This window comes from Dendrobates tinctorius, unplaced genomic scaffold, assembly GCF_039654945.1.
Source record: "Dendrobates tinctorius isolate UK_male_01 unplaced genomic scaffold, ASM3965494v1 ptg000104l, whole genome shotgun sequence".
Lineage (NCBI taxonomy): Eukaryota > Metazoa > Chordata > Amphibia > Anura > Dendrobatidae > Dendrobates > Dendrobates tinctorius.
In genome coordinates this window covers 2,967,723-2,991,748 of record NW_027361772.1, presented here as the reverse complement: position 1 = coordinate 2,991,748, position 24,026 = coordinate 2,967,723, and the positions used below count along the sequence as shown (strand labels likewise).

General features: G+C 41.9%; 2 protein-coding genes across 5 annotated transcripts in view; one reads left to right on the top strand and one right to left on the bottom strand.

Annotated features, from left to right (window-relative positions):
• R3HCC1 (R3H domain and coiled-coil containing 1) overlaps positions 1 to 8,911 on the top strand; it is a 37,410-nt gene extending 28,499 nt beyond the window's left edge. Inside the window, exons 7-9 of one of the 3 annotated variants that reach the window (XM_073588599.1) lie at positions 5,383 to 5,478; positions 7,247 to 7,350; positions 8,239 to 8,911. In XM_073588599.1, the coding sequence (XP_073444700.1) occupies positions 5,383 to 5,478; positions 7,247 to 7,350; positions 8,239 to 8,301 (263 nt within the window). In that variant the 3' untranslated portion in view covers positions 8,302 to 8,911. Of the gene's footprint in view, positions 1 to 5,382; positions 5,479 to 7,201; positions 7,351 to 8,238 lie in introns of all 3 variants that reach the window. The other 2 variants (XM_073588598.1, XM_073588600.1) reach the window with 2 other exon arrangements.
• Positions 8,912 to 9,156: 245 nt separating this feature from the next.
• The window catches only part of LOXL2 (lysyl oxidase like 2), a 74,573-nt gene continuing 59,703 nt past the window's right edge, over positions 9,157 to 24,026 (bottom strand). For both annotated transcript variants that reach the window (XM_073588596.1, XM_073588597.1), the window contains 9 exons: positions 22,723 to 22,906; positions 22,484 to 22,635; positions 21,404 to 21,571; positions 20,653 to 20,818; positions 20,335 to 20,578; positions 16,551 to 16,666; positions 15,940 to 16,076; positions 10,195 to 10,306; positions 9,157 to 10,098 (listed from right to left, as the gene is read on the bottom strand). In XM_073588596.1, the coding sequence (XP_073444697.1) occupies positions 10,019 to 10,098; positions 10,195 to 10,306; positions 15,940 to 16,076; positions 16,551 to 16,666; positions 20,335 to 20,578; positions 20,653 to 20,818; positions 21,404 to 21,571; positions 22,484 to 22,635; positions 22,723 to 22,906 (1,359 nt within the window). In that variant the 3' untranslated portion in view covers positions 9,157 to 10,018. The remainder of the gene's footprint in view (positions 10,099 to 10,194; positions 10,307 to 15,939; positions 16,077 to 16,550; positions 16,667 to 20,334; positions 20,579 to 20,652; positions 20,819 to 21,403; positions 21,572 to 22,483; positions 22,636 to 22,722; positions 22,907 to 24,026) is intronic.

Here is a 24,026-nt window from a genome sequence, read left to right as displayed (position 1 = left end):
AGGGTTAGGGTTGGAATTGGGGTTAGGGTTGGAATTGGGGTTAGGGTTGGAATTGGGGTTAGGGTTGTGGTTAGGGGTGTGTTGGGGTTAGGGCTGGAGTTAGAATTGAGGGGTTTTCACTGTTTAGGCACATCAGGGGGTCACCAAACGCGACATGGTGCAACCATTGATTCCAGCCAATTTTGCGTTCAAAAAGTTAAACGGTGCTTCCTCCCTTCCAAGCCCCGACGTGTGCCCAAACAGTGGTTTACCCCAACATATGGGGTATCAGCGTACTCAGGAAAAATTGCACAACAACTTTGGGGGTCTAATTTCTCCTGGTACCCTTGGGCAAATAAAAAATTGGGGGCTAAAAAAATATTTTTGTGGAAAATTTTTTTTTTTTTTAATTTTCACGTCTCTGCGTTATAAACTTGGGGGTCCAAAGTGCTCACCAGGCATCTAGATAAGTTACTTGGGAGGTCTAGTTTCCAAAATGGGGTCACTTGTGGGGGGTTTCTATTGTTTAGGCACATCAGGGGCTCTGCAAACGTAATGACGACCGCAGACCATTCCATCAAAGTCTGCATTTCAAAACGCCACTACTTCCATTCCGAGCCCTTACGTGTGCCCAAACAATAGTTCCCCCCCCATATATGGGGCACCAGCGTACTCAGGACAAACTGTACAACAACTTTTGGGGTCCAATTTATCCTGCTACCCTTGTGAAAAAAAAAATTGCTGGCTAAAAATCATTTTTTTTGAGGGAAAAAAAATATTTTTTATTTTCACGTCTCTGCGTTATAAACTTCTGTGAAGCACTTGGGGGTTCAAGGTGCTCACCACACATCTAGATAAGTTCCTTAGGGGGTCTAGTTTCCAAAATGGGGTCACTTGTGGGGGGGTTCCACAGTTTAGGTACATCAGGGGTTCTGCAAATGTAACATGATGCCCGCTGACCATTCCATCAAAGTCAGCATTTCATAATGTCACTACTTCCCTTCCGAGCCCCGACGTGTACCCAAACAGTGGTTCCCCCCCACATGTGGGGTACCAGCGTACTCAGGACAAACTGGACAACAAATTTTGGGGTCTAATTTATCCTGGTACCCTTGTGAAAATAAAAAATTGCGCACTAAAAAATAATTTTTTGAGGGAAAATTTTTTTTTTTTTTTTATTTTCACGGCTCTGCGTCATAAACTTTTGTGAAGCACTTGAGGGTTCAAGGTGCTCACTACACATCTAGATAAGTTCCTTAGGGGGTCTAGTTTCCAAAATGGGGTCATTTGTGGGGGAGCTCCAATGTTTAGGCACACAGGGGCTCTCCAAACACGACATGGTGTAACGATTGGAAGTAATTTGCATTTCAAAAAGTCAAATGGCGCTCCTTCCCTTCTGAGCCCTGCCATGTACCCAAGCAGTGGTCCCCACCCATATTTGGGGTATCAGCGTACTCAGGACAAACTGGACAACAAGATTTGTGGTCCAATTTCTCCTGTTAGCCTTGTGAAAATTAAAAATAGTGTGCTAAAAATCATTTTTGAGGAAAAAAAATTATTTTTTATTTTCACTGCTCTGTGTTATAAACTTTTGTGAAGCACTTGGGGGTTCAAAGTGCTCCCTACACATCTAGATAAGTTCCTTAGGGGGTCTAGTTTCCAAAATGGGGTCACTTGTGGGGGAGCTCCAATGTTTAGGTGCACAGGGGCTCTCCAAATGCGACATGGTGTCCGATAACGATTGGAGCTAATTTTCCATTCAAAAAGTCAAATGGTGCTCCTTGCCTTCCGGGCCCTGCCGTGCACCCAAACAGTGGTTTATGACCACATATGAGGTATCTGTGCACTCAGGAGAAATTGCTCAACAAATTTTAGGATCTATTTTATCCTGTTGCCCATGTGAAAATGAAAAAACTGAGGCTAAAAGAAAATTTTTGTTGGAAAAATTAAAATGTCCATTTTTTCTTTCCACATTGCTTTAGTTCCTGTGAAACACCTGAAGGGTTAATAATCTTCTTGAATGTAGTTTTGAGTAGCTTGAGGGGAGCAGTTTTTAGAATGGTGTAACTTTTGGGTATTTTCTGCCATATAGACCCCTCAAAGTGACTTCAAATGTGAGGTGGTCCCTAAAAAAAAATGGTTTTGTAAATTTTATTGTAAAAATGAGAAATCGCTGGTCAACTTTTAACCCTTATAACTTCCTAACAAAAAAATATTTTGTTTCCAAAATTGTGCTGATGTAAAGTAGACATATGGGAAATGTTATTTAACTATTTTGTGTCACATAACTCTCTGGTTTAACAGAATAAAAATTAAAAATTTGAAAATTGCAAAATTTTCTAAATTTTCACCAAATTTCTGATTTTTTGACAAACGCAAAAATTATCAACCTAAATTTACCACTAACATGAAGCCCAATATGTCACGAAAAAACAATCTCAGAATCGCTAGGATCCGTTGAAGCGTTCCCGAGTTATTACCTCATAAAGGGACACTGGTCAGAATTGCAAAAAATGGCCTGGTCATTAAGGTCAAAATAGGCTTGGTCATGAAGGGGTTAAGCCAAAACATGTTATTCCAGTATCTGCAGTTGAGACATGCCTTAAATAAGCAGAATGAAGTGTCGCGGGTGGTCCTGCAGTCAGATGATTTGTTGAATCTTATAGGTCCTGAAAGAAGTACGAGAGGATTTATTACTTTAATGTATAGGGGCCTGTTGGACACCTTTTTACTGAGACACCTGTTAATGTTGAAGGAAAAATGGATGGCAGACTTGGGTTTGTTTTTTGGAATCACAATGGGAGTCCATATTGCAGTATATTCCTAAGGTCTCTTTGAGGCTAAGAGGGTGTCGCAGTTATATTTGGTGGATAGAGTATACAGGACACCGTTATGGATGATGAAGGCGGGACTGAGAAGAGACTCAAAATGTCCGGGGTGTTCTGAAGAAGTAGCGGACCTTATGCACATGATGTGGTCGTGTTCTCGCCTGCAGCCCTTTTGGGTGAAGGTGCTTAACTTGATTCAAGAAGTGATGGGGGGTAAATATTGTGCGTAGCCCACTGACTTGCCTCTTGGGATGTGTGGATAATATTGCTGCAGTTTCTTTGTGGCACTTGATGGTTTTTGCCACTGCACTTGGGGACACTTTCAAAGTTTTCCCAATTTTCCGGACTGACTGACTTTCATTTCTTAAAGTAATGATGGCCACTCGTTTTTCTTTACTTAGCTGCTTTTTTTCTTGCCATAATACAAATTCTAACAGTCTATTCAGTAGGACTATCAGCTGTGTATCCACCAGACTTCTGCACAACACAACTGATGGTCCCAACCCCATTTATAAGGCAAGAAATCCCACTTATTAAACCTGACAGGGCACACCTGTGAAGTGAAAACCATTTCCGGTGACTACCTCTTGAAGCTCATCAAGAGAATGCCAAAAGTGTGCAAAGCAGTAATCAAAGCAAAAGGTGGCTACTTTGAAGAACCTAGAATATAAGACATATTTTCAGTTGTTTCACACTTTTTTGTTAATTCTATAATTCCACATGTGGTAATTCATAGTTTTGATGCCTTCAGAGTGAATCTACAATTTTCATAGTCATGAAAATAAAGAAAACTTTGTTTGAGGTGTGTCCAAACTTTTGGTCTGTACTGTTATAAAAATAACTATATATATATATATATATATATATATATATATATATATATATATATATATATATATATATATATATATATATATATATATATATATATATATATATATATATAATATGAGAGAGCGGGCAACATACAAAGTTTGAAAATGTTTGGGGCAGATGGATGGACTATCCAGGTGTGGTGTCTGCGGAGTTATTGCAGGCTAGGCTGGGTCCAGTTTGATTGTTTGGGAGAGAGATTCATATTTATAGTTTACTAAGAGGTGAGTGATGTATTAGCTGAAGTATAAAGGATATTGGGATGGGATTGGTGGGAGGGGGTAGGGGGTGGGTTATTGAGTTAAGGGGCTAGTTATGTTACAAAAAAAAGCATTAATCTGCTTTTTACATTACATTTTGTATCTGTCTGGAGTTTGTGTCAGACTGTATTACAATATGGTTATGTGTTGTAATAAAAAAAATTTGATTAAAAAAAAAATGTTTTACTGCAAAGAATCAGCTGTGATCCCCCTACTGTCCTGTCTGTATCCTCACTTTTGCTTCCTCCCCTGCCCAGGAGCTGTTGTATGATCAGGCCATGTTCCTGTACGGTCAGACACGGCCATTACACAGCGCACAGCAGGGGCACATTTATAAGATTATCTCAGCACAGGAACATTTTATTTAAACACATCCAAATGTCATTCCAAGATCTATTGATTTAAGATGATCTTTCATCCGTGGGAAACAAGTATGAAAAGTTTTCACCAATGTTGTAAATGGCATCTAGTTGATTTTCTTAGTAAATTACAGTCCTGTGTATTCCAGTCCCCGTACAGCGCTCAGCGGGATGCAAAGCTAACGTGAAGGGCAGCCATTCTTGCACCATCTTGAATGGTTGTGTGGGCTGGGATTGGTGCTCCATATTTTCAGAAGCATTTATGGCTCTTCTTGTTTAGGGTTTCTTTTAGACACGCCACTTGTGTCAATGGACTCATCTTTCTGGAATAGTGAATTTTCATGCTTTCTCCAAGGAAGCGTTGTCTCAATGACTTTTTACACTAGAAGACTTTTTGTACCATAATTTGTTCAGCCATTAAAGGCGTATTCCCCGACTGAAAATATATCCCCAGTATAGTCTGCTTGTGTGTCTGCTGGAGAGCGCAGCGCAGCGCTCTGTTATTTCCAGCAGTTACATAGTCAATAAATGGAGTGAAGGTTGAGTATATGCACCGCCGGTCCGTGCAGGATCAGGATCTGAATCGGGGCTCACTGACATACTTCAATAAATTGGTTCGCACTCGCCCCTACTAGTCTAAGGGTGCATGTGAAACCTCACACTGCACTCGGATGCCACCCGAGTGCATTGCGATTCCAGCGGACGCCGGCAGCAGAGGAGATGAAGAAATTACTTTCTCCCATCTCCTCCACAGTTGTGCTGCCGTTTTCTCATGCGAGAGGATCAGACTCTCGGCAGAGATGGAGCCAAGGGTCATTATCATAGCGCATCCAGTGTTATATGCTAATGTGACCCCGGCCTTACCAGGGTTCCCTAGCGATAAGTAAGCTGTCCCCTAACCTATGCTTATTCTTCAATTACCATTTTAGAAAAATATCAAGAAAATGCTAATCATGGCCTTGCTTAAAATAGATTATTTATTATAAATAATATTTTGCTTTTTTAGTATTAATCTTTCTTGTAACTTTTTATTCTGAAATGCCTGCATGCAATTCTATATGTAACATTTGTTTTCTGTTCCAGCCTTTGCCGCTTCCTGCCAGAAGCACCCAGCTATGAAATTCCGCCCGTTGTCTCAAGGCAGTCGCCAGTCCAAGTACCGGGCTTATGAAAAAGCAGGTGAGAAAAAGACGAATAAAGATTATATATCGCTCTAAAATGTTTCTGCAACCTCTCGTCACTCAAAAAACTTTACGACTTCTCAAAAGTTTTTGTAACCCCAAATTGAAGAATCAAAGCCTGTATACTCAGGGGAGCAAGAACTGGCCACTTTTGACCTGGTGACAAGTCCCCTTTGCTTTGCCATAGAGTAAAGTTTACTTTTTCTTACAATGTTTTGTTTTCTGGAATACCTGTATAATTATTTGGGGCCCGATTTTGCTTCCTGGACTTGGTGCTTGGATTTCTTGCAACCAGAAAATACCAACGTAATCCTCCTCCACCTCTGATCGTAACAGTAAGTTAATAATTCCCAGCAGGGACGTAGTTTGGGGCATCAGTGTTATAGTCGCATATGTTACTACTTAGGTTTTGGCCGTTTGCTGCTTTTTCTTATCTACGATGAATGCGTAAAAACGTTACCGTGAACAGCTCCACATGTCAATGCTCTACAGATGCCTGAGAGAGTACCTCCTCTGCGAGTGATGTGGCGCTTCCAGATTTTATGCCTTTTGGGAAAAGCTCATGGTACTTTGCATGTGAAAATATCTATTTTACTGAAGCTAAGTATGCGGATGACAACTGAGAAGCTTCCTTCAGGAGCAGTGAGATGGAAGAGGATCATCATGCAATGCTTGGACTGGCCGTCTGTTCTCCTAGCCAAAGCGTGACCGCGTTTATTTCTGTGCAGCGGTCATGAGAGCTGTCGGCCAGTCCGAACACTGCCATGTGATCCTTGCTCGAGTTATATGGATGAATAACTCTTGTAAAAATGGCGCTTCCTATTGAATTTTTTTTTTTTTTTTTTGCCGGCTGGACTTCAGGACTTGGTTTCTTCAAGCAGCTGTGTAGGTTTGGGCTATTGCCCAGCATCGTGAATCCCCATCTCTCTGATGGGAACCGTGTAGTTATCGGTCATCATACTGAAGTATTAATGACAAATCTGCAGTGTTCTGCACCCAGATTTTTACTTGAAAGCATCAGTGTCTTCTAAGTGCTGGAAGTGAAATATTATAACACCTGAGCCTGGGTTAGATGCATGCAATAGGAAAGCTCCTAGTGCAAAATCATCCCATCCGGATATGTACTCCTCCTGCTTGTAAAAGTAGCCTTAATATATTCACAGCAATTGGGAGGTGCAGTATCGCTCCCTGACATCCCACGAAGAATGGGTTAAGTAAAGTGCAATTAGAATTAGTGATTATGTCTTGGATGTAGTAATTCCTTCCTGTCCAGACTACTTCTGGCCGGCATGCACAGCTCCTAATTGCTTCTGACTAAATGATTCAGTATGTGCTCCGCTCTTGTCGTAGGTGAGCTCCGTCCCAGGCAGATTCCCATTAATTCTGTGGATAAATTAGCAAGTCATGGCCAAACCTTTTTTTTTTTTTTTATATATATATATATATATATATCTATATCTCTGAAAAACTGGATGACAACTCCTCTCTAGATCTGATGAGAGGACTGGGAGGAGGTGGTGGTGGTGGCGCTGTTGGAAATGCCCTTTAAGTCACACTTATTCCACATCTTTAAGATGCTGAATCACTGGAAGTTTTTATAGTAAGGTCATCACACACATGAATTTTATACGTGTTTGATGCATGATTTTCTTTTCAGGAAATCCCATACTAGTGCTAATTGCGTTAAATTTAAAAAAAATATTGGTACAGTATATGTTTAGTCTCCTATAACAGAGCTGAGGATCACAAAGATTCTTGTCTGAAAGATCAACAAACTAAGAATGAAGCTCCTGGTGGAGAAGAGGAAAAGTCATCCTGCTCCGCATTATCTTTGGGGAAACTCTTACGGGTCAGGCCTCGGCTGCAAAATGTGTGTATTTTTATGCAGCAGTTTTCCTGCCAACACATCAGTATTTGCAGCAGATCTTTCTGCTACGTATCCTGAACATGCACACATACCTTACAAGTGGATCTGTCACCAGCCTTCACAATGCAAATTGTATGCATTAGTAAATGGTTTAGACCTGATGAAGTTGGTGTACTTACTTTGATTCTCATCTGTGGCTTAATCCTTTTATGAAAAGTTTTACAAATTGTCTACCCACCCAGCCTAATTTACAGTTCCTCAGTGTCCCTCTTCCCTGCTGAGATCTTACACTGCTCAATACAAGCCAGGCTTAATACATTGGACTCTCTCTCAATAGCTGGACTCCTAAGATGCTAATCCTAAAGGGGTTGTCTCATCTTGTCTACAGATGCACACTGAACTTGCAGCTTTTTTGCCGAGGGGCCATGTGGTCCTGATTGACCCCTCAGGCCAGTGGCAACAATGCTTTGCTGTCCAAAGCTGTGTGCTCTGCAGCATTGGATGAGCATGGTGAAACGGAAGCTTCAGAGCAGCGCTTACAAGCTGTATGAGGCAAGAAGCACAGCTCTTACAAGTTCTTTATAAGACTGGACACCAGTGTGGTCGGTAACCTAGGCATCATGCAGTAAACGATTAATAAATTAACATTTTTAATAACAAAGGTGCTTGTTTTTACAAGAACTTTGCAATTTTATTAGCTTTTGACAAGACTACTTTAATGTCAGCATTCTACAGCCAATCTGACATGGATTTTCAAAGTAAGTGCCTCTGCCTCATAAGGTCTACGATTATTTTATGAGGTAGGTTGTATTGTGAATTCTGGTGACAGAGCCGCATTTATGGAAACGTCTTATTACAGAGTGTCTTCTCTTATGTGTTCCTCTCTTGCAGCATTCATGCAGCCTCATAAGGAAAGACCACGAACTGACACAACTGTGGCAAGAAGAATGCTGAACCATGCGCTGGCAATGCCAAAAATGCCGGAACAATCTGTGCTAGAGGCAGGCCAAACCTAGCCGGCTGTTACTCCTGAGGCCCTGCATGTGCTAGCCACATGTGCACTGCTGGCATGTCTAGGTCGCCTTGTGGTGGGTGATTTCTGCAGAAGAGCATCTCTTCTCCAGCTGCACAGAGAATGTTGTTGGTTTGGGGTTTTGTTGGGTTTTTTTTTTTGGGGGGGGGGGGGTGATGTTGGTTAGAGGACAGATTTTGGGGTTCTTACTACTTAAGGTGCTATTATTTTGCTTCAACCTCCGTTTATTTTTCTACTTGGGACAGAAAACCTCCCAGAATGGCATGGATGCTCTAGGGGGTCTAGCCACTAAATTGCCCCCTCTGTTTTTGATACCCAGGGGCAACATGTCTGTTTTTATTTTAGCCCAACCAGATGTTTAAAGCAAAGTTGTATGTTTTTGATTAGGCAGATGAGTCAATTATCCCATAACTCTGTGTCAGAAACGGGCAGCCGGGGGTCTAGTCTTCCATTCCAGATGCCTTAAAGCAGCAATACCTCAATGTTCACTTGTTTTAAATGTTTAATAAAACCAGTTGCAATGAAAAACCATGTAGCGGCCATATTGTCTGGTACCCTACAACATGTGACTGTAATAACTCCTGGTTAATGTATTTAGTTTTTTTTCTTTATATGTCCATCCTAGTCTGTTGGAAATCATACACATATATTCACAACCAGGTTTATTTCCCCCTTCATAACAGTGCTGGGGAAAGCAACATGGCCTCCTGATTCCTGCTATAGCGACTCGGTGAGTGAAGCATGCTGATGGGTTATTAAGTGATGAAAAGCAAGAGTAAATAATAAGTTATTTATTCCTAGACATACACAGAAAGGATAGAATATATTTGAGTAGACACTGTGCCCTTTTTTAGATGGTGGCAGCTAGTAGTGTTGAGAGGGAGGTTTGTCAATTTCTGGCCCATGCGAGTACAGTACAGACGCTGATGTCTAGATCTACAGGTCACTGCTACAACATGGGCACAGGAATGATGCTGAAGGACTTGAGACCATGATCTGGAAATTGGCAAAGTGCTGCTGGGAGACCCATTGGTAGAGTTTATAGCACCATAAGTACCAAGTGGGTGCCCATGAAGTGTGGATGTAATGGTCCCAGTAAGGAGAGCGATCAGGTTTAATGATGCAGTTCCCAATGGTCCATGTTTCACGCTGTCATGGCAGCTGGTTGCTGACTACTACCACCACACTGCAGTGCAGAGACTTTGCAGCAAAGAATATAAATCCAGCAGATGGTAAATCTGCTGCTACAGTACTCGTCTGTCACATTCTCAGGCCTTAGATCAAGTGGAATTTCCTGTAATGTCTTTCTGGAAGAATTGTGGTAGTCCTGCACCCAGTGTACCGGCCTGGAGATCCTATAGCTGTGACATGTATACACCGTATATCTGTATAGTGACACATAGGGGATTGGAGTGATGTCAGGACCAAGTTGGTTCACATCGGTAATCGCTCTGGGTTAGCTATTTGTACCATGGAATGTAAAATTAGCCAAAATTTGCCACGTGCTTCACACTTTTTGCAGGTGCCACAAGGTGTAGACCTCCCCCCCCACCCCCCCCAAAGGCCCATCTCGAAGGCATGAGGCTTTATTCCTCTTCTCTCCTGGATGTAGAAGGCATGACTGCATCTGTGTCATTCCTACCGGGCCGACAGCTGATTGTTTATGAGCCCACTATATTGTTCAAACTTCTCTTCTGTCTCTGTGCTGTAAGAGCCACCTGAAAGAAAAGACAGACCGGTCCGTAACTGTGTCCATGTAGTGTATGGAGGCGCAGCACACAATGGCATGGCAGGCGACCGATACGGGCACCTACCTATATGACAGTTGTACATCCAGATACGCTGGCCATCATATCTACATCGACACTTCATTACGTTGTTGGTGTAGTCAGATTCTGCAACTTCCTGATTCGGATTAATTATTACCTGCAATAAAAATTTGCAAAGTTGAGGTTTTTATAAATGGCACATGACCGCTGCAGAGCACTAGATGGCGCTGTGTTTCCAATCTGATTGACTTGGAATTTTATTTAGGCAGCTGATTGGAGGATGAAGGGTGTGCGCACACGTGAAGTATTTGGATCAGATATTTCTGCATAACTTGGCAGGAAAAAAACGCAGTGTAAAATAGGTGCAAATTTTTTATGTACATGAGTTTTTGTTGAAAATTTTTTTTTTCCCCATTCATTAGTATGGGTGAAATCTGCAGCAAAAATTCTGAAAGAATTGACGTCCTCAAGGCAAAAATAAGTAACGTATGCAGGAGCCTTCAGGATTCTCATTAACTTTGGTAACTGGAAACCTTTCAGATTTTGTGATCAAAGAAAAAAAAAAAAAAACAATCTGCAGTGTGCACAAGCCCGAAGGCGAGCCTTTACCATAAACCCTCCTTCAGTGCAACGATTCTGTGCAGGTCTGGTACGTCAATTACAAAGCCTTATAGTGAAGGGGAACTGATGGGACCTGTGCTTTTAGTGGGCCAATTTCCACTCTGTTTCTGCTTTTAGGCCGGGGTCACACTTGCAAGAAACACATGAGTCTCCCATCTCAATACCCGGCACTGCCGCCGGCATTCCGGGCCGGAGTGGTTGGCTGCATAGAAATACATGCAGCCCCACACCCCGGCCTAGAGTGCCGGGTATTGAGATGGGAGACTCGTGTGTTTCTTGCAAGTGTGACCCCGGCTTTGGGCTACATTTAGATGAGTGCTGAGCTCTGCAGACAAGTCAGGTCCACAAATTGTGGCCATGACTGGCTGTGTGCGCTTATCTGAATAGCGGACAGCTATAGGGGCTTCCTACTTGGTACTTGCACCAGTCTGGTCCATGAGTTGGGCCACATTGGCACATGCTGCAGTTTTGTTTTCCTGCATGAACATAAGGTTCATATGCAATTTTCCACATGTAGATGGGCATCAACTGGTCCAGGGGACATTTCATAGTCTGTATATGGATCGGCTGTGGAGTCAGTCGGTGCTCATTTTGGTGGAGTTGGAGTCGGTATAAAATGGACCGACTCCGACAATATATAATAAATTGGGTACAGTAATTCAATGCAGGATGTGCTGAATATTTTTTCATAGGAGTTTGGGAAGTTATGAAATGTCCTATAAATGGCTGTTATATTCCTGATCTAAGGCTACATTCACACACAGCGTTTTTCCAGGATATGTTTTTCAGCTGCAAAAGCTGATCATCTTTTTAAAAAACTGCATCACCTGAAAGGGTTTTTGAGCTCATAGATAATGTTTTCAATAGCAAAAGCAGATTAGAAATCTGCTTTATCTATCCATTTATCCATATCTGTCTATCCATATCGTATCTGTACCAAAAACAATGAAAACCGGGTAGTACACCAATATATATTCTGTTCTATCTAAATATCTTGATTATTGGATCATAAAAATGATTAAATATCTGAGGTTCACACTGTACTACAATACATTTTTCACTTAAATATAAGCAATATGTGTGGGAGTCGGTGTAAGGGAAATTGAGGAGTCGGAGTCGCAGGTTTGGCTTACCGACTCCACAGCCCTGATGCCCAGACAGAGACAGCAGGTCTCCTGACCCAACCGCCTCCTAGGCATGTATGAGGCCATCAGGTCTGGTCAGGAGCCCCATGGGAGGTGTTGCACTCTGTATACTGACTGTAAGACACAACTGTCTGATTCAGTTTCACATGTTCAACAGCCTCATATATGCCTGTGGCCTAGACATCGTAGGCAGTGCTTGTAAGTGTCCCGTTACCATTAATCACCAGCTCACCAGGGAAGGCACTATTTCTGTTAACAGCGATGTGGAAGATGGGAAAGCAGATGACTGGATCTTGCTATGTAATGAAGCAGTCTCGTTAATGCTGCAGCCTCTGATTTTGTGCCATCACCATGTGACAGCAGAACCTCACGGACCTCGGCTGGATCTACACAACTCTATTGGCTGAAGAGCTCACAGTCTACTGCACGTCCCTCTCTGCTGATTCTTACTAAATTGTGAACGTGAAAAAAAAAAAAACATTAAGGAAAGTTCCAAGACGTCTTCAACATGAGTAATACTTTTCCTGACTGCAGTATGACATCCAGCTGCGTCTCTTGGTCACTTTCCAAGATTTTTCTTTTTCCTTGTTGGTGAAGTAGCCAAATTCCGACTGATAAACACTCTCCTCCTTGTCACATTTTCTGTCCACGTTTCAAGGATGAAATGCAAGAATTAGTTATAAGATATTGCTGAATCGGGAACACACGTGTGACGGTGGCATTACCGGGTGGGATATGACCGCATGCTGTAAATGCTGCTGCTTCTGCAGTACCACATGTCCTGTCTGTTGTGGGATTCTCGTGTAATGACTTAGTGTCACATTGCAATGCTGAGTTGCATTTAAACATTTGCACTGCATGTACAGCGTCCAGTCCCTTCCTCTGTGGGTTGTTTTTCACTTCTGCAGTCCGTATCCTGAGAGCCTTTTGTGCCCCATGGCGTCACGAGAGGCCGAGTCAGTAGGGCTTGGCAAACGTCATGATGTGCTGCAGCATGACTTAGTAAGCCGAGGATGTTGGGCGTAGAAGGGATGGCTGCCTTGGTCTGCACACCGGACAGACTGACGGACGAGGGCAATGCAAATGTTTTTGCTCAACATTTGACAATGTTAATGCTCAGTATAGATTTATACTCCTGTCTGAGACATGTAAGTGAACCCTCTAAAAGTTTCTATGGGTAGGCTTGGGATGTTGCCAGTCAACAATATGTGACTAGGAGCACCCTTTGGCCTCCCAGGCCCAGAATGAGCCGAGGTTTACATCAAGTTATACTAAGGCACTGATTCATCCCTTTTTTTTTTTTTTTTCTTTTCTCTAGTTGTTTGCAATATAATTTGATCCCTTTTTTAGTGGCTTTAGTACAACCCCTGGCAAAAATTATGGAATCACCCGCCTTGGAGGATGTTCATTCAGTTGTTTAATTTTGTAGAAAAAAAGCAGATCGCAGACATGGCACAAAACTAAAGTCAATTCAAATGGCAACTTTCTGGCTTTAAGAAACACTAAAAGAAATCAAGAACAAAAAATGTGGTAGTCAGTAATGGTTACTTATGGTTCGTTTTTTAAACCAAGCATAGGGGAAAAATTATAGAATCATGAAAAACAAGCAAAAAACACTCCAACACATCACTAGTATTTTGTTGCAGCACCTCTGGCTTTTCTAACAGCTTGCAGTCTCTGAGGCATGGACTTAATGAGTGTCAGTACTCTTCTTCAATCTGGCTCCAACTTTCTCTGATTGCTGCTGCCAGATCAGCTTTGCAGGATGGAGCCTTGTCATGGACCATTTTCTTCAACTTCCACCAAAGATTTTCAATTGGATTGAGATCCGGACTATTTGCAGGCCATGACATTGACCTGATGTGTCTTTTTCAAGGAATGTTTGCACAGTTTTTGCTCTATGGCAGGATGCATTATCATCTTGAAAAATGATTTCATCATCCCCAAACATCCTTTCAATTGATGGCATAAGAAGTGTCCAAAATATCAACATAAACTTGTGCATTTATTGAAGATGTAATGACAGCCATCTCCCCAGTGCCTTTACCTGACATGCAGCCCCATGTCATCAGTGACTGTGGAAATTTGCATGTTCTCTTCAGGCAGTCATCTTTATAAATCTCATTGGAACGGCACCAAAAAAAAGTTCCAGCATCATCACCTTGCCCAATGCAGATTTGCAATTCATCACTGAATATGACTTTCATCCAGTCATCCACAGTCCACGATTGCTTTTCCTTAGACCATTGTAACCTTGTTTTTTTTCTGTTTAGGTGTTAATGATGGCTTTCATTTAGCTTTTCTGTATGTAAATCCCATTTCCTTTAGGCGGTTTCTTACAGTTCGGACACAGACGTTTAGTTTCCGGTCTTGACACTTTGATGTCTTCCTTGGTCTACCAGTATGTTTGCCTTTAACAACCTTCTCATGTTGTTTGTATTTGGTCCAGATTTTAGACACAGCTGACTGTGAACAACCAACATCTTTTGCAACATTGCGTGATGATATACCCTCTTAAGAGTTTGATAATCCTCTCCTTTGTTTCAATTGACATCTCTTGTGTTGGAGCCATGATTCATGTCAGTCCACTTGGTGCAACAGCGCTCCAAGGTGTGCTCACTCCTTTTTAGATGCAGACTAATGAGCAGATCTAATTTGATGCAGCTTAGTTTTGGGAATGAAAATATACAGGGTGATTCCATAATTTTTTTTTTTTCCTCAGAATTGAGTGATTCCATATTTTTTTCCCCCTATGCTTGGTAACCATTACTGACTACCACATATTTTGTTCTTGATTTCTTTTACTGTTTCTTAAAGCCAGAAAGTTGCCATTTGAATTGACTTTAGCTTTGTGCCATGTCTGTGATCTGCTTTTTTCTACAAAATTAAACAACTGAATGAACATCCTCCAAGGCCGGTGATTTCATAATTTTTGCCAGGGGTTGTATATGCGCCTTATTGTAAGTTTTGCAGCATTTTTAAGTTGTCTAAGTCTTTTTATTTATTTTTCCCTCTAATTTTGCTTATTCAGATACACAAATAGCAACTTTGATCACATTTTGCATTCTTATGCTGCATCTCACTCTAGTCCCTGCCTGGAGTAAGGGTTCTGGCACAACTGTGGTGCATTTTTAGACAACATAGACTTTTAAAAACAAAAATGACATATATGTATAAAAACTTGCTCCACATTCATGAACCATTTTGCAGAATTTGTTACAAAAAAAATATCATCGAATGCCACAAGGCCAAAAAAAAGTGAATTCATTAAATTGCAAATGATGAATTGAGTCTCGACAATGGATTGGAGCCTGTATCTTTTACCTCAAAACTATGTCAGTCTGCTCCTCTCCTCCTGCTTTATACATACTCCCTTTTGAGCAGCATTTTTCCTTTGACATGTTCCCTTTTAAGGCCTGTTTCACACTTCCGTTTTTGACCATCAGTCAAAATCCGCCGTTTTTGCAAAAAAACGGATCCGCCATTTTTTTTGGCGGATTCGGTTTTTTCCCCATTGACTTGCATTACCGGCGGATCTTGACGGATGGCCAGTCGTTGGATCCGTTTTTTTTGCGGATCCGTCAATTTTTTTGCGTCCGCCGAGATGCCTGGACGGACCATGTAACGTTTTTTTGGACTGCAGGATCCGCATTTTTTTTTACAGCGCATGCCCGGAAAAATAAAGTCAGGAGGAAATTTAACCCTGAAATCATTTCTGGCGGACAGAAAAAAATTCTCTCTCGCAGCGGTTCCTTTAAAATTCTTCATTCGGCGGATCCGTAAAAAAAAACGGATCCAGTGGCATCCGTTCACATCAGTTAAAATCCACTGGAAAGCGGATCCGTTTCTAACTGACACAAAAAACTGAACTGTGAAACAGGCCTAAGTAGTGGCGTTAATGTCAATAGTAAAGAAATATGCCATAACTTGACCATTAAAAATGATACATCCATATGGGACCACAAATGGAGAGTATTAATTTCTAAAATATGACACCTTGATGGAGTTGTACTTGGGAACTTACCTGGAAGAAGTAGTCTCCAGGAGCCACGTCTGTGATATCTATCCACTGACAATCAATGTCATGTCTGTAGACGTCCCAGCAGCCGACGCTGATGCCTTGTTCTCCAAAATTAGCGCATACATATTGCTTTTGTGTATCTGAAAAGACACGGGAGGGAAGAGATGAGCTTGTATGACATGAGAGAGCGGAGATGTGATCTCTGGGAGACCTTATGCCCTGGCTGGAGTCTGCTCCCTACAGAGGAGGAGAAGAATCTTAGCCATAAGACCTTTTCCCAAAGGGTATGGTGACAGTGGGGCCCTAACTCATCAAGAGCAGTGTTTTTCCACACTGGTCTTGATGCCAGAGTCTTTTTACCTAATTTTTTGGAGCAAAAACTCTCCAAATACGTGGCGTTTCTGCTCCAAAAACTCAGGATACGTGCACACCATGTCTTTTTGTTGAGTTTTTGGGAACAAAAACTGAGCTGAAACTTCACATTTGAGTTTCTACTCCAAAAAGACTCAATGCGCCCATATCCTAACATAAGTTTTTCTTCTTTTCTTTGCTTAGATCTGTTTTTAGAAAAAAAAAGTCCTTTTAGAAATTAGCCACATAAATGAAGTTTGTACCTGCTTCACATTCTGAGTCCTCCAGGCAGAAGCTGGCCTTGTGTCCCTCAGCAATCTTGGTCCCATTCAAACTCAGCAGGTCGTAGTGAGTGAAAACTTCCATGCTGTGATAATGGCTGCAAGAAGAAAATCATAAAGTCATAAATCTATCATGTATTGTTAGAGCAGGTAATATGTATACCAGACCAGAGAAATTCAGGTTAAAAAATATATATATATTATAGCACCGTGATCTGGAGGGGGAGATTGGGGAGTGAGAATATCTGCAGTGCTCCAAAAACATCTCTGTATCTGTCCACTTTCTGTGGATAAGATGAAAGCAAAGTTGCAAAAAAAGTAAAAAATATCTTGGACCTGTTCTGATGAAAAAAGAAAAACAAAATGCTGACAATAATTTACCGGTTTACCTCCATCTTTCCTGCTCCTATAAGACATCTAAGAGCCTCTCTAAGAATACATCATCAGGACCTCATAAAATGCAATAAAAGAGCCATATGGCCTAACACGTTACATATGGAAAAACTGAAAAAGAAGCCGCTATTGCACTAATGAAAGCAGCAGCTAATCAAAGCTGCACTGGGAGATCAGCACGTCTATAGAGGTTATAGATTGTGGGGTGTTGGGCAGATGGGAAGTCTTGGGTGACGTCTTTGGATATTTGGGAGTATTAGCGGAGATTTCTATATTTGCGATAAGCACTTTTTACTATTTTGCTTTTCTTCGTACAATATCTGAAGTAGCCTATATGCCGGTCTTGTGTAACTTACTACTCATTTACCTACAATTTAGCTATTGCTAGATGTCAAAGTCCATTTGTGACCCAAGTGCTAATGAGATATATCGGGGTCTTCACTTTCCTTAATAACCATCTTACAGATCCAGTCCTACCACAGTATTATTAGGAAAAGGGGGAAAACAAAACATCGCGTGAATGCTGCCAGAACGCCGTGCCTACCGCCTCACCAATGGGGTCTCTTCCCTGCTACCACTGGTGACTGCTAATGATCGGAACAGCCCGTGACCAGGCAGGGCCACACGGAGGAGAAAGAATGTGAATGCACGAGACCTCAGGTGGAAAAAAGGGACTGCTAAGGATTACACCCTGTAGCCAAACTATTTGTTATATAGAGCACTAAAAATTAATCAAAGACCCTAAGAAAATAAGAATACTGTGCATCTGTGTCTTGTGCTGGGATGAACCTGTATCCTATTATAGCTAGGGATGGTAAGTGGGGAAGGGATAACTATTTTGTTACTGGGACGCCCCATGTTTAGCCACGATTGTATAAAACCTCTGCTATAACTGACCTGAAGAAAACACATACTAAGTATGAAATTGGAACTTTCTTAAAGGGAACCGGTCAGCATACTTTTACATACAAAAATAGTGGTGTGGCTGTATAGGCACTTGTTCCCCAATACAAATTTTGGCTTTTTTTTTTTTTTTAAAGATCTGATATGCCAGTTATGAGAAATCTAGCCTGAAATTCCTTTACAAATCGGGCAGGAAGTGCTCTGGGGGCGTGTCACTGCGTTTGGAATAAGCCGTCTAATTCTACTGACACACCCCCAGCCTGATTTGCATATAACTTGTACACTAGATTTCTCATGACTGGCACATCGGATCTCTACAAAAAAGGGCTCATTTTTATTGTGGGACAACGCCTAAACAGCCATATCACTACTTCCACATGTAAAAATGTCCTGAGAGGTTCCCTTTAATATGTACAATAGTGATAGCAGCAAAAGATTGGGAGCAGTACGAGGAGCATATACAGATACTTGTGGCATAATACTATGCTGTTTACAGTGAAATATTACATCCACGTGCTTTCAAAGCCAATTCATGAGATTTTATTCTTCTGTGTTTTTTTTTTTTTAATTACAAATTCAATCAAAAACTAGACCTATCACGTACAGAGGCTGCCCGAGGGCAGGGAATATGCAGAGAATGGGAGTAAAATATGATGAATGCGTGATATGATCACTAGAGATAAAATGGAGCTAGGTTGTGACATGAGAAATGTTAATCTTATATTCTTCTATTCAAGTTGGAATCTGCAGGGAACTTTTTAATGGTCTCGGTTCAGTTGGTAAAGGCATCCATAAACATCAGCTAAAACTTGACCAAAACGATCAATTACTCACTTCGAAAGACTTCCTACCAACAAACGTAGGGCATATTGGATTTGTTCGGCAAACGATCAGCACTATCTGCATCTTGGGCTAAAAAAAAATCCAATATTGGCCGCTGCAGTCTGTGATGTATTTCGTACCATCGATGAACGGATCATTCGTTGGCTCATTTTCATTTTACGGCTGCCACCAAAATTCCTCCCTTTTAAATCCTGACGTGAGATCTGGAAAACAATCTCGTCCTTGGCTCAGTTATGTGTTTTTGGTTTTCTTTCTTGGTGCCCTTGTGCTACTATTATAATTTTTTTACGTTCTGCCGTCGTGGCCTAATGATATATTTGCATCGTTTTGTGCAGGAGACTTGATTACTTCCAGGAACGTGATCACCTAGATGATATCTTCTCGTCTGCCAGCTATTTAATGTACTGCTCTCTGGATTATGGGGTCAATCAAGTTCTCTCAGATAAGGAAAATTTATTATATGCCCCCCAGCACTGACACCTGCATTTTTCATCCCCTTTAGCACAGCATGTTCTGTACGATCTCCTGCCTGCCCCCGAAATAATATCTGACTATTGATCCCGTGCCTGTACTGCCCAGAGCCACAACACACAGATTCCTCCTTCCCTCCTCATACCACCTGGGCCAGGGCTGTACCTTCCACTAAACCATAGTTATGTCGCCACCCCACCCGGTGCAAGGAACACAAGCTGCTCTTTCTTCTGATCCTGTATTCCTCGACTTTGGCTCTTTATGGTAAGTATAATTTAGGGGTGGGATGTACTGAGGCGCAGCCCGACCTGAGTGCACCGTAGTACTATATTTAAGACTTTGGCTTTCATCTGTTTGGAAATTCTCCATTTAGAGCAACTAATCTAATTCTGATCAATAGTAAATAACAGCAAGAAAAAGCACCAGGTTCATGAGGGTGGAAAAGGGAAAGGGAAAAGTTCCAGGTCGAAATGTGTTTATTTTAAGAGGGAAATAAGGTTTATTTTTGTAATAGGTCATCTCAGCGGTCTGAGTGTTTACTGGAACATTTTTGGACTTAGAACCCAAGAAGAAAGTAAAAATGACTGAATGGGAAGTAGGAAGGTCACATTGGAAATGCCATCCATGACTGACATGGTCATATTTCTACATTGGTTTTGAAGGAAAATAAAAAGTTAATTACTTTGAGCAAGAAAGTCACCATTTAAAGGGGTATTCCCATCTTGTACATTGATGTCAAATCCACTACAGATACATGAGCAAAACAATTTTTAGGAAGTAGTCGCCAACCCAGATTGCTACGAACCTCCACCTACCTGTCAGCATCCCCGGCACTTCTTCTGTTTAATAGGCCTGACTTGATGTCATCGTTGGTGATTGTCGCGCAAATTACGTCACGCTAGGCCTACTAATCCAAAGAGGCACTAGGTGGGCCCATCTTTCTGGATATTGGTGCCCTACCACACACCTCTGTGTAAGTGGAGAGGTTGTCAGAATTCCTATACAAATGAATGGGAATTCCGACCATCTTTCCACTGACAACGGCACATTTTAATCCCCTGTTGTTGTGCTAGATGCCTTTCCCATTGAAGGGACAAGCATCAACTACACATCTATACGAGACGGGAAACCTGTATTGTCCTCCTCAGTCTCTTACCGGTGGCATTCGTGCCATACCCATGCATGGCGTCCAGTCTTGGGTCTGAAATCTGCTTGTCCGTTGTTATGTATCTGAGAGCTAAATCGCAAGAGGCGGCGGTATCCTGTGGTGTAGCTGGTGCGGTCGGCTGAGGAGGAGAGGCAACGCTCTTCATGTGCACATTGAAGCATGAACATGGGTCTATCCTCCAGGTATGTGGTCTGCTCAACTAATTGGGCATTTAAGACCAGATCTGAGGCAGCTGCGGGAAGGAATAATAGGGTCAGATTGGTCATCTCCAGCTACATCATATGTGTACAGTTACTGAATACCTACTTTCAGCACAAGACACTCCAGCTGCAAAACGTCCTCCACCTTTGGGACAGTTGATGTTGGGTCCGTCATGTCTGCAATGCGCCAGAGACATCTCTGTGCCTGAACATTTTACTCCACTCATGATGACGTCATCTGCAGTGACATCTCCCTGCCAGTACCAAGTTTCCTGAAGAGATATGCATCATGGCATCATGTCAGATTGGATCTAAGAAGGTTTTTCCTTTGTTACTGAAGAACCCACAACCTACTGGTGCAGCCTCTGGCTTCCCTGGCTCCAATAGTCAACTAGCAATATTGGTTAGGAACCCAGTAAAATATTAAGGTTCTTATATTAAACCACCATATTACTTGCTATATCTAGGGAAAAGATGGACTTCTAAAAAGGACTTGATGGATGATTGTGACATTTCTGGGTCACCAAAATTGGTTATTGGTACTAAGTCGCCAGAGACTGGGCACCAGCATTGCTTGTTTACCCACTGTAAGTAGGCAAGGCATGGAAAATGGAAAGTGAATTATTAGTTGGCACAAAAAGTAGCCTGGAAATTCATCAGGAACCATGAATATCCTTGAGGCATGAAGCCAACATGAAGGTGACAGTGCATGAAAAGTCAATTACATAATTAGCTGTAATAATTACAAGTCAAACCAGTTACATAAGTGATGACGTACCATTACCCAAAATAGACTGGAAAAAAAACAGCAGTGGCATCAGTAAACCGTGTATGGTCCATCCATATTCAGTGCTTACCTGAAACGCGTGGCTGGCGAAACCCAATCCGAGCTGCCTGCACACAATCATGGCCTCCATGGTACCCCAGTTGTCACTACACACAGTTCCCCATTGCAGCGTGCCGTTACGGTCCATCAGCACCTCAACCCGTCCCTCTGAGGGGTTACGACCGCCATTCAGCCGGACCTGTGTAGAAGCACAAACATTCTAGAATTATAGCAAACATTAAAATCCATAGATTGGCAATAATATACAGTAACCGTTGTTTGAATATTAATTTCATGACACACATTAAAATAAGCAACTTTGCTATATATCTCATCAGAGAAATCTGCTTCGTCTTCCTCCTAGATTTATCTTTACTAACAATTCATGGGTAAAATCTGGGTCCTGTGAAGACAGATGTTCACATTACTGAGTTAGGAGATGGCAGTTGGTATTTTTAAAGTTCTATGGAGAGGGAAGGAGCTACAGGCCGACACTAAGGGCGTGTGCACACGCTGCGGATTCTGCTGCGGTTCCGCAGCGGATTTGGCCCTGCGGATCCGCAGCATACAGTACCATTATTCCCTATGGGAAATGGAAACCGCAGTGCAGATGCTGCGGAATTTTCCGCGGTTTCTAAACCGCAGAAAGAATTGACATGTCAATTCTTTCTGCGGATTCCGCAGCGGTTTACCATCTCCTCCATTGTGGAGATGGTAAAACCGCAGGGCAAAACCGCAGGATAATCCGCAGGTCTTTTGACCTGCGGATTTATCTGTGGATTTTGAAAATCCGCAGCAGATTCCGCAGCGTGTGCACACAGCCTAACATTCTGCTGCAAGTTATTCTGAAACAACAGTTATATTTATCCATAGAACTATATGGGCACCAACTGTCATCTATCTCAGTAATGGGAAAGTCTGTAGTCACCGATTACAGATTTTATTTTCACATGAACTGTTGATTTATGGGGGAAAAAATGAAAACTACGATTACTACTTAAAACTTGCCCTCTATTTGAAAAAAATAACTATGGCTTTTTTTAAGAAGGGACCCTCACTAATGTAAAATCCTATAGAAGCAGTAGATGTCATTATTTCATCTTTATCTCACCTGGTTCTGAAATCCCATTGCCGGTATGTTGCACCTCACTGCAGCGTCCTCTTCGTGGTTGCAGGTTATGGAGTGGGTGTTAAATTTACAGTCTATAATTGACTTTTCAAACCCAGTGCACTGGATCTCACTCATATGGATGTGGCCCATTCCTAAGAAGAGACATACAGCAGCACGTGTCACTTTTGCATCCTTTCATCATCCAGTAGAACATATATCTGCTTCCGTTCTTACATTACCTTGCCCCAGCTGTGCTCCCACCAAGGCCTCTTTGGCACTTCCAAACCCAAGTTCTCGACAGACCACACTAGCAGACACCAAGTTCCACCGATCGTCACAAATTGTTCCCCACTCATTATTCTTCAGAACCTCCACTCTTCCTTCCCCAGTGTTGGCTCCACCTCTTAGACGTACAAGTGGCTGCTATATAATTGATACCAAAGTGAGAAAAAAAGCAATATAAATCCCTAAGAAAAGCACCATCTCATCAAGAAGCTGATAGCATAGACATAAAATGTTGTATCACAGCACACACCATCTGCTTCCCTTCCCTTAAGGTAGGCAAAGATTTCTTGTATTCAGTCCCTTTTACAATCTTCCCAGGCAGTTGAAAAATTGATACCATCTGGAACCTGACATGGGGCAGTAGCCATGGGTGAGGTACTCATCTCTTACGCCCTGGCACGTTACATGAAGGTGAGGCTCCTGGCTGGGTGTGTGGACTTGTGCTATGGGGGCACTATGCCCTTGCAGGCCGCATGTTACCGATGACTTTGGTTGGCCAGGACCAGATGTTAAACAATTCAATAAGGGAGACCACCAGTCAAAAATAAACTTTTTACTAAACCGATAACTTGGGTGGTGTTATATACAGTAGGTAGCGGGTACACAACTTTATGAACTTTTCCTTCACAATATGGAGCATTTTCCAAACACAGTCTCTACTCTCTGTCGTTACTCCCTTTTTCTCTTTCTCCTCTTTTTCATTTTACTTCACAACCCAGTTCAGTTCTACAGTCCACAACTGAACAAGAGTGGGCAAGAGTCCTATTCTCAACCCACGGTTCCGCATCTTCTGTCCCTTCAGGGGAACTAGGTTGTCAGTATGGCCGGTACTTAGCTTCCCTGCTATTGACACCTTGGAACTCCTGCCTCGAGTGCTCTCTTCATCCTACGTTCTCTGTCCCGTCACCCTTATGAGTTATAAACTCTGGGCCATACTGCTAGGCTTCCTTTCCCAGCACCTGTCTCTGATCGCTCATTCTTCCTTTTGGTCACTTTTCTCATACTGTGTTTGGGATCACTTTTGTTTGCATCATACTTTATCTGTTTTATTCAAGGTTTTTTTTATCCTTTGTTATTACATATGTAAATTAGGCCATTGGGCCGTATGCTTTTTACTGCTGTTACATAACGTATTATATTATTCCACTATAATTCCAAAAGTTAATCGTTTTATTTGATAAGGAAAATCTTCCTCAATTGTAGACATTTTTTTTAACAAATATCAAGTTTGGCCCGTGACTTTGTCCAAGCTTTTAAC